The sequence below is a fragment of the Muscardinus avellanarius genome (assembly GCF_963383645.1).
Source record: "Muscardinus avellanarius genome assembly, chromosome: 19".
NCBI classification, from domain to species: Eukaryota; Metazoa; Chordata; class Mammalia; order Rodentia; family Gliridae; genus Muscardinus; species Muscardinus avellanarius.
In genome coordinates, this window is record NC_137805.1 from 40,807,120 (window position 1) to 40,816,961 (window position 9,842).

A 9,842-nucleotide genomic window follows, 5' to 3' on the forward strand; every position below is an offset into this window, starting at 1 on the left:
AGGAGGGTTCAGCCTGCAGCTTCTGTCCTGTTTGGCCGCAACTTACTCCTGGGTACCGCTTGGAATTCCAGGCTGGAGAAGCCCCTAGCTTTGCAGTTTCCCAGCTTCAGCAATTCCTACATCTCCATAATTTTGCCTGTCTCATCGCTCAACTCTCCGTGTGTGTGTGTGTGTGTGTGTGTGTGTGTGTGTGTGTGTGTGTGTGTGTATTTGGTACCGGCATTGAACCCAAACACATCCTATCTCCGAGCTACACCTCAGCCCTATTTATTTATTTATTTATTTATTTATTTATTTATTTGTGGGTCTGGGGATGGAACCCAGGGGCATTTGACCTCCGAGCTACACCCCCTGCCCTATTTTTTTTTTAATTCTTTATTTTGAAACCGGGTCTCACTGAGTTGCGGAGGGCCTCACTAAGTAGCTGACGCTGTCCGCGAACCGCGATCCTCCGGGTCTCAGCCTCCCGAATGCTGGGATGACAAGCGTGCGCCACCACGCCCGGCTCATGCCCTCTTTATTTTGAAACAAGGAGTTCTCACTGTGTTACCAAGGCTGGCTTCAAACCTGGGATCCTCCTGTCTCAGCCTCCCAAGTACAGGGGTTACATACGGTCCCGGGCTCATTCTGATAATTTAATATCAAGGAATCACATAATTCAAACTTAACTCTCTGTTCATGAGAAGCTTTTTCATTTTGAGAAGCGTTTTGTCACAAATTCAAAGCCAGCCAGAGGCCTCCGGCTGGACCTGACCAGCCTCTCCTGGAACTTCCAGGCCACGGCGCTTCCAGGGAGCGAGCCAGTCCTCCCAGCCCGGGCTTAGCCATCCTCCCCAAGTCCCTTGGCTAGTGGTCATCTTTCTGCAGAGCCAGCAGAGTTAGCCCCAGAGCCCTGCGGGACTGGAGACAGCGGCCACGTCTGCGGCGTCCACTCCCTGGGCTCCGCCCCCCGCACCTGCCTCGTTCCCCTCGGTCATGTGGGATCCAGATATTTCTCACCTAACTTTTCTGTACCTGTCAGATGGAGACCACACCCACCAGGGGTATTGGGGAGCTTACCTGGCTAAGGAAATAACATCGCCCCATTGGCTCGGCTCCTACTCGGTCTCAGGCCCTGCCTAGCAAGTGTATCGCTCTGCACGGGTCTCACGACAGCCCGGCGAGGCAGGTGCGTCTCTGCCTATTTTACGGACATGAATCCTAAGACTTACAGAGGTCAAGTCCGTTACCCAAGACTCCACAGCCAGAAAAGGAGAAGTGCTGGGATTTAAACCCAGAGTGACTAAGGGCTCCTGTGCTTGACAGCGGAGTCAAGGGGCGAGTCCAGTTGAGACGCGGCTCTGATATGGTGGCCGTGCTGAGGCTATCTCATCGAAACCTCAACGACCCTCTCCAAGGTGGGGACCACGGCCTCCATTTTACAGACGAGGAGACTGAGGCTACTGTGGGTTCATCCACCTGCCAACATACACGGAGGGCAGACTCAAGAGGCACCTCTCTGCCCACACCGACACAGCTTTTTCTGCAGGTGATGCCAAGGGCCAGTCCCAGTGCTGTTTTTAACAAGGTACATTTTTGAAGGGGTGTGTGTGTTTCATTTAGAAAACACACTCTCTCTCTCTCTCTCTCTCTCTCTCTCTCTCTCTCTTTCACTGTGTGTGTGTGTGTGTGTGTGTGTGTGTGTGTGTTACTGGGGATTGAACCCGGGGGTATTCTACCTTGGAGCTATACCCTCTAGCCCTATTTTTTATTCTTTAATTTGAAACGGGGCCTTGCTAAGTAGCTGAGGCTGGCCATGAACCTACAATCCTCCTGTCTCAGCCTCCCAAGTACTGGGATTACAAGCGTGCACCACTATGCCCGGTTTAGGAAACTATTTTTTTGGTTTTGTTTTTGGTGGTACTGGGGGTGGAACCCAGAGGCTACTTCCAGGCTATACTCCCAGACCCATTTTATACTTTATATGGAAACAGGGTCTCACTAAGTTGCTGAGAGCCTCACTAAGTAGCTGAGGCTGGCTTTGAACCCGTGCGATCCTCCTGTCTCAGCCTCCCAAGCGCGGGGATTACAAGCGTGCGCCACCACGCCCGGCTAGGAAACTCTTTTTAAAGTGAGAGAGATTATCTTAGATTTTCTCCGAAAGTGTTAAGATTTAGACATTTAAATCCTTAGACCACCTGGAGTTGATTTTTCTTTTTTGTATGGTGTGAGGGAGGGATTCAAAATAATTTCTCACCAATATTTCTCTAATTTTACCTATGTTAAATTAACAGATAACACTTTGTCAGTTCAGCAAGTGTGATCACACAGGCTTGAATAAGGCTAGGCATTTGACTTTGCATCATGGATGAGGAAGTTTTTTCTAAACAAATTCAAATAGCAGCACACTTAAAAGCCTGTTTGCAAGTATCAGATCTGTAGAGGCCAATCATTCATGTACTAACTACCAATCTGATTTTCCTTTTACCTGATTTTCCAAGGTTTTTTTGATATTGTTTTCAATTCTTTCATGAAAGAGGTTCAGGATCCAGCTGGAAAAAAAAAGAAAGGAAAAATGGTCAGGGCACAGTCTATGATTTACTGAGAATTCCATGAGGAAGTCTACCTAAGGATCTGAGCTTTCCCCATTTTATCCCAACAATGGGACCTGGGTGGGTGGATTTATCCCAAGTGAGCGTGGCTTCCAGTGACGGTGTGCCAGGACCTGGTACCTCTGGGGGTTTCACTTCTCCAGCCTCTCTTTCCTTCCTTTACACTCACTTCTTTCTCATCTCCTGTCCTATGGTTCAGTGTGGCTGACCACATCCCTACCCTCTAGTCTAAGAATGAGTAGCAGACTCTGGGTCCAGCAAATCACAGTGGCAACAGCAGGGTGACCACGTGACCAACCCAGACCAATGAGAGCATTTCCCAGGCCTTTCCTGGGGCTGGACGGGGAAGGGATGCTCTCGGGTGCTGCGATGGGAGCGCCCGAGGGCCGAGGAAGTCTGAGTTCCTGACAACTGTTTTTTCCACTCCAGAGTGGGGGCCCTGCCTGGGAATGGAGCCAACACAGAAAAAAGCAGACTCAGGAGACCGGCATGAACGTGTTTCTCTGCAAGCTTCAGCTCCTTCCAGGCTCTGGTAGTACCTTCCCTCCCTTCTTACCTTGGACCTGGGGATGGGAGTGTCCCCCTGCTGTTGCTAGTGTCCGGATGCAACAGCCCTTGTTGGTTTCTGTAACCCCACCCACACGTCCATTAAAAGTCACTAAGCGTCCCACGGGTAAATCCCTCCTGTAGGTTGGGTTGCATTAAGATGGTCTTGCCACCTGGTGTGGTGGCACAAGCCTGTAATCCCAGTACTTGGGAGGCTGAGTCAGAAGAAAGGATCACAGGTTCAAGACCGGCCTCAGCAACCTAGTGAGATCCTATTTCAAAACAAAACATAAAAAAAAAAAATCTCACAGAATGTCCTTGGGTTCAACAACCAGGACTCCCTACCCCCACACCCTCACACAGAGTCTCAAAGTCTTGCCCAGGAATCGGTATATTTTTCTTAAAGGACCACACAGTAAATGTTTTCAGTATTTGAACCGTGGGGCTTTGTCGCAACCACTCAGCCCTGCTATTGTGGTGCTAAAAAGCAAAGGAGCGTGTATTTGAGAGGCTGAGTTAGGAGCGCCGCAGGTTCAAGACCACCCTCAGCAACTTAGTGAGGCTCTCAGCAACCTGGCAAGACCCTATTTCAAAATAAAAAATAAAAGAGGACTAGGGGTACAGCTCGGGGCTAAGAATACCCCTGGGTTCAATCCCTAGAACAACACACACACACACACACACACACACACACACACACACAAGTAAATGAATGAATGTGGCTGTGTTCCAAATTAAACTTTATTTGTAAAAACAGGCTGCAGGCTGGATTTGGCCCCTGGTGCTGGCTCCTGATTCTGATGAGCCTTAACGCCTCGCCCTCCCGCCCCCAACTGAGCTGTATGAGGGCTGAGCTGGATACTGAGGCGGCGCTCACCTGGGGGCGTGGGGCCACTTACCTTAAGCTTCCAGAAATGTCAATGCTGACGCGGCCAATGGAGTTGCTGCAGGAGGCCACGGAGGCAGTGGGTTGTCCAGAGCTGTCCCTGCCCAAGCGCAGAGACACCGAGATGGAAATGTCATCCATCTGCAGATCAAAGCTCCCCTGCAGGGTGCTGGTTGGGAGAAACGAGAAGCGGTTGTTGTACCATCAAGGCCACCCCGGGGAAGAGCAGCCCCAGGATCATGGGCCCAGCTTGGCTCCCAGGTCCCCACTCCCTGGCTGTGCCTCCTGTGTGGGCCTCTAGTGGTCACTAATTAAAGCAGTGTCCACTGAGTGTTTGCTATGTGCCATGAATGCTGCTAACTGCCTTACCTCTGCGGTTTTATTTCACCCATGACTACAGCTATGAGGTGAGTTGTTGTTTTTGTTGTTGTTATTATTGTTGTTGTTGTTGTTATTATTATTATTATTTTTTTTTTTTGTGGTGCTGGAGATTGAGCCCAGGGACAGTCTACCTCTGATCTACACCCCCAGCCCTTTGTAATTTTGTTGTTGTTGCCTAGTGAAACAGGGTTTCACTAGGTTGCCGAGAGTCTCAATAAGTTGCTGAAGCTGTCCTCAAACCTGCGATCCTCCTGTGTCATCCCACCAGTACTGGGATCACGGGCTGCGTCACCACAACCAGCTGAGGTGATTTTGTTTTGTTTTGTTTTGCGGTACTGGGGATGGAACCCAGGGGCGTTCTATGTCCGACCCACACCCTCAGCCCTATTTTTTATTCTTTATCTCGAAACAGGGTCTCACTGAGATGCAAAGGACCTCACTGAGTAGCTGAGGCTGGCCATGAACTGTGATCCTCCTGTCTCAGCCCAAATGCTGGGATCACAGGCTGCGCCACCACACCCGACTTGAAGTGGGTCTTGTGAATCCAATTTTGTAGATGATGAAACTAAAGTTTAGGACACTTGGAACTGGGTCCTTTATAGACTAGACATTTAAGAAGGCAGAAATGGCCGTGCGTGGTGGCGCACGGTTGTAATCCCCGTGCTTGGGAGGCTGAGATAGGAGGATGGCAGGTTCGAAGCCAGCCTCAGCTGGCTTAAGAGACCCTGTTTCCAAATAAAATATAAAATAGGTCTGGGAGTGTAGCCCGGAGGTAGAAGGCCCCTGGGCTCCATCCCTAGTACCACCACCACAAAAAAAAAAAAAAAAAAAGAAGGCAGAAATGGAATCCAGTGGCAGGGCATCCTTGTCACATGCCACTCACATGAAGGCCTTCTTCACTTTCCATTTTCCACTCATAGACATGTAGCTGTTGGACAGAGAAGCTCTTATTCCCAGCTCCGGGACTAGACTCAGATCCGAGTTCTGGAGCTTGAAGTGATGGACCTGCAGGCTGTGGGAGGAAGGAGATATCAAAGGCAGAAAACCCAGGGGCACATCTGTCCCTGAAGGCGTCCCAAGAGCCCCGCCATCCCCACTCACTCACTTTCAAATATACTGACCTCGCTGGGCCTGGTGGCACACACCTTTAATCCCAGGACTTGGGAGGCTGAGACAGGAGGATTGCAGATTCAGCCTCAACAACTTATGGAGATCCTGTTTCAAAAAAAAAAAAAAAAAAAAGGAAGGAAGGAAGAAGGAAAAAAGAAAGAAAGAAAGAAAAAAGGGATGGGTGTATAGCTCAGAGGACAAATGTGCCTGGGTTCAACCTCCAGCACCACAAAAATAAATAAATAAATAAAATAAGTAAATAAATAAATAAATAAATAAATAAATAAAAGCCAGGGATGGTGGCACATGCTTGTAATCCCAGCACCCAGGAGGCTGAGACAGGAGGATCCTGGTTTGCAGCCAGCCTCAGCTACTTAGTGAGGCCCTTTGCAACTTAGCGAGTCTAAGTTTCAAAAATAAAGAATAAAAAAATAGGGCTGGGGTTGTAGCTTGGAGGTTGAATGCCCCTGGGTTCCATCCCTGGTACCACAAATATAAATAAATAATTAAATAAATAAATAAACAGACTTAAACCACAAAGGACTATCCAGCGATCCCATGAATGTACATCTTCCTTTTTCGTTTGTGGGAACGATCCTAGGAGTATTCTACCTTTGAGCTACACCCTCAGCCCATTTTATTTTATTTTATTTTTTAATTTTGAGACAGAGCCTCGCAAAGTTATTGCGCACTTGTCTGGAACCTGCAATCCTCCTGTCATAGCCTCTCAAGTACTAGGATGACAAGTGTGTGCCACCATACCTGGCCACTTATTACTTTATTTATTTATTTATTTATTCATTTATTTATTTATTTTTGGTGGTACTGGGGGTAGAACCCAGAGACCTTCTACCTCCGGGCTATACTCCCAGACCTATTTTATATATTTTTTAATTTGGAAACAGGGTCTCCCTAAGTTGCTGAGAGCCTCACCAAGTAGCTGAGGCTGGCTTTGAACCTGTGCGATCCTCCTGTCTCAGCCTCCCAAGCGCGGGGATTACAAGCGTGCGCCACCACGCCTGGCCCACTTATTACTTTAAATATAAACAAGGCCTCATGACAGAGGGCACAACTCAGTGGTTGGGTTTATGCTTAGCAGGCATGAGGCCCTGAATTCAACCCTCAGTCCAACAAAACCAATGACTGACAATTCAGAGCAGAGATCGCCCCTTGGAAACCCGTGGGCCCTACGGAGACTGCAGATGTACCTTTCTTTTCTTTTCTAGTGGACAGCAGCCGGCCAGCACCCCTCTGTCTTTTATCCACTGCTGACTCCAGGTGTGGCCCCCCTCCCCACGAGCTCAGGCTCCTGCTTCTCTCCCACCGCACCTGTCGTGGAGAAAGGAGTCCTCACCTGTGAAAATCATAGCTCACCCTTCCAACCCAACCGGCCTTGAAGTGTCCCGAGAAATCGGGTAACTGGATGGCAGACAGCTCCTTCCTCAGGGTGGTGACGGCGTACTGGTGGGCTGGGGAGAAAACAGAAGGCACTTGGTTCATTCAGTGGGAGGCGGCTTGGGCAGCCGGGGACGGCAACCACATTTAGAGGCATGAAACGCAGGATGTGTTGCTAAACTATAGAGACAGCCTCAGGTAAGTCTCTTCAATTCCCTGAGCTTCGTCAGCAAAATGGTGATGATGATGATGATAATGATGATGATAATAATAATATGGACTGGAGCCTGAGAATAAAACTAGGTCAGGACTCCCAAGCGCGGGGATTACAAGCGTGCGCCACCACGCCCGGTTTATTCTTCATTTTGAAACAGGGTCTCACTGAGTCGCAAAGGGCCTCACTAAGTAGTACCTGAGGCTGTCCTTGAACCATGATCCTCCTGTCTCAGCCCTAATTTTTAGTCTTTATTTTGAAACAAGGTCTTGCTGAGTTGCAAAGGGCCTCACCTAAGTAGCTGAGGCTGTCTGTGAACTATGGTCCTCCTGTCTCAGCCTCCCAAATGCTGATATTACAAGCATGTGCCACCGTGCCCGGCTTGGAATCTGTATTTTAACAGATATCCCAGCATTTTTGGGGGTTTGTTTTTGGTACTGGGGATCGAACCCAGGGCCTTGTGCATGCTAGGCATGTGTTCTTTCACTGAGCTACATCCTCAGCCCCTTAAAATTTTGTTTCTTTTTTAAATAGTCTTGCTAGCCAGGCATGGTGGCACATACTTGTAATCCCAGTATTTGGGAGGCTGAGACAGGAAGATTACCAGCCTGAGCAATTTAGCGAGGCCCTCCACAGCTTAGTGAGACACTGCTTTAAAATAAAAAATAGCAGCCGGGCGTGGTGGCGCACGCTTGTCATCCCCACACTTGGGAGGCTGAGACAGGAGGATCGCGCAGGTTCGAAGCCAGCCTTAGCTACTTAGTGAGGCTCTCAGCAACTTAGTGAGACCCTGTTTCCAAATAAAATATAAAAAAGGTCTGGGAGTATAGCCTGGAGGTAGAAAGCCTCTGGGTCCCACCCCCAGTACCAAAATAAAATAAAATAAAATAAAAATAGCTGGGCGTGGTAGCACACACTTGTAATCTGAGCATTCGGGAGGCTGAGACCGGAGGATCACGGTTCGCGGACAGCCTCAGATACTTAGTGAGGCCCTCTGCAACTCAGTGAGACCCTGTTTCAAAATAAAGAATAAAAATAGAGCTGGAGGTATAGCTCAGAGGTAGAATGCCCCTGGGTTCCATCCCCAGTGCTGCAAAATAAATAAATAAATAAACAAATAAAAACCAAATAAATAAATAAATAAATAAAAATAAAATAAAAAATAGGTCTGGTGATGTAGCTGAGAGGTAGAATGCCTCTGGGTTCATTTTCTAGTATCTCTCTCTCACGTACACACACACACACACACACACACACACACACACATGAATGCTTGCACACACACACACACACACACATATATGTGTGTGTGTGTGTATATATATATATATATATATTCTTGCTGAGGTGCCCAGGCTGGCCTTGAATTTGTGTCTTCTTGCCTCATAGCTGAGATTATAGGTGTGTGGCACTATGCCTGGTTCCCAGCAATTTTTTTTTTTTTTTTTTGCTAGAGGGAATGCCCAGTAGCTACAACCCCAGTCCTATTTTATTTTTTGTTTGGAAACAGGGTCTCCCTAAGTTGCGGAAGGCCTCATTAAGTAGCTGAGGCTGGCTGTGATCCTGCCATCCTCCAATCTCAGCCTCCCCAGGACTGACAAAACAACCCCATCTTCCAGTCCCGTTACCATACTCCAGGCCTCTTCTGGTGATCCTGGCCACAAACCCTGGGTGAGAAGCCCCTTCGGTAAAAGCCGAGTCCCAGGCCAGCAGCAGCAGCAGCAGCATGACCACGATCGCCCGGGATGGCCTGGCTGTCATCCTTAGCTTCCTCCTGGGAGAGGCCGTGAGCATCTTCGCAGAAGCCTCCCTGGCTGGGCTGAAGGTGACAAGAGGCTGAGGTGCTTATGAAGCCATGGGCCAGATGAGGCACTGGGCCAGCTTGAGGGGGGGGTGGAGAAAGCTCAAGACTTCAGGGGTGGCCCAGTTTGCAGCGGGATGGGGAGAAGGTTGCTTATGAAATCCTTTGAGGTTTGTTTGGCCTGCGAGTGGCAGAAGTGGGGCCCCACCTCCAGATTCTTCCTCTTCTAAGCTTTCCGGCTCAGTGCGGCCGGACTTCTCTCCCACTCAACACCGGCCATTCATTCTCTTTATCTGCGGACTGAAGTCTAAACACCCAGGCCGGCGGCGAAGGCCACCCCGGCGTGGCTGCGTGCCAAGGGCCTTCCCGACCCAGCCTCCCACTGCCCCAGCCTGTGCGAGCTCTGAGCTCCGGCTCTGCTGGAACCTACCGCCTCCATTTAGCCCGTGCAGGCCACGAACACCACAGGCGCCTCCTGAGACTGCGTTTCTAGAGGCATTCAGATTTTCCTTGTCTGTGTTGTTTCTGATCAACTTTATGGAGGTATAATTTAGATGCAATAAAATTTTAAATGTACCGTACCAGAAATTTTGACAGGAGCCTCGAGTGGCTGTACCCCTGTGACTCTACTATAACAGACATACAAACCCAGGTGGGTGGGTGCACCTGCAGTTCCCGGTATTGGGGAGCTGAGACAGAATGGATGGTGTAAGGCCAGCCTCAGCAACTTAGTAAGACCCCGTTGCAAAATATTTTAAAAGAACCGGGCGTGGGTGCACATGCTTGTAATCCCAGTACTTGGGAGGCTGGGACAGGAGGATCAGAGGTTCATGGCCAGCCTCAGCTACTTATGAGGCCCTTCACAACTTAGTGAGACCCTGTTTCAAAATAAAGAACAAACAATAGGGCTGGGAGTGA

The 9,842-nt window shown here is 49.1% G+C and overlaps 1 protein-coding gene across 1 annotated transcript in view; it reads right to left on the bottom strand.

The window, feature by feature from the left end:
- The window catches only part of LOC308277344 (lipopolysaccharide-binding protein-like), a gene marked incomplete at its 3' end in the record, with an annotated part of 30,092 nt that extends 21,188 nt beyond the window's left edge, over positions 1-8,904 (bottom strand). The window contains exons 1-5 of the mRNA XM_080716509.1: positions 8,752-8,904; positions 6,869-6,983; positions 5,288-5,416; positions 4,037-4,192; positions 2,468-2,531 (exon numbers count right to left, since the gene is read on the bottom strand). Of these exons, the coding sequence (XP_080572635.1) occupies positions 2,468-2,531; positions 4,037-4,192; positions 5,288-5,416; positions 6,869-6,983; positions 8,752-8,884 (597 nt within the window). The 5' untranslated portion in view covers positions 8,885-8,904. The remainder of the gene's footprint in view (positions 1-2,467; positions 2,532-4,036; positions 4,193-5,287; positions 5,417-6,868; positions 6,984-8,751) is intronic.
- Between the last annotated feature and the right edge of the window lie 938 nt (positions 8,905-9,842).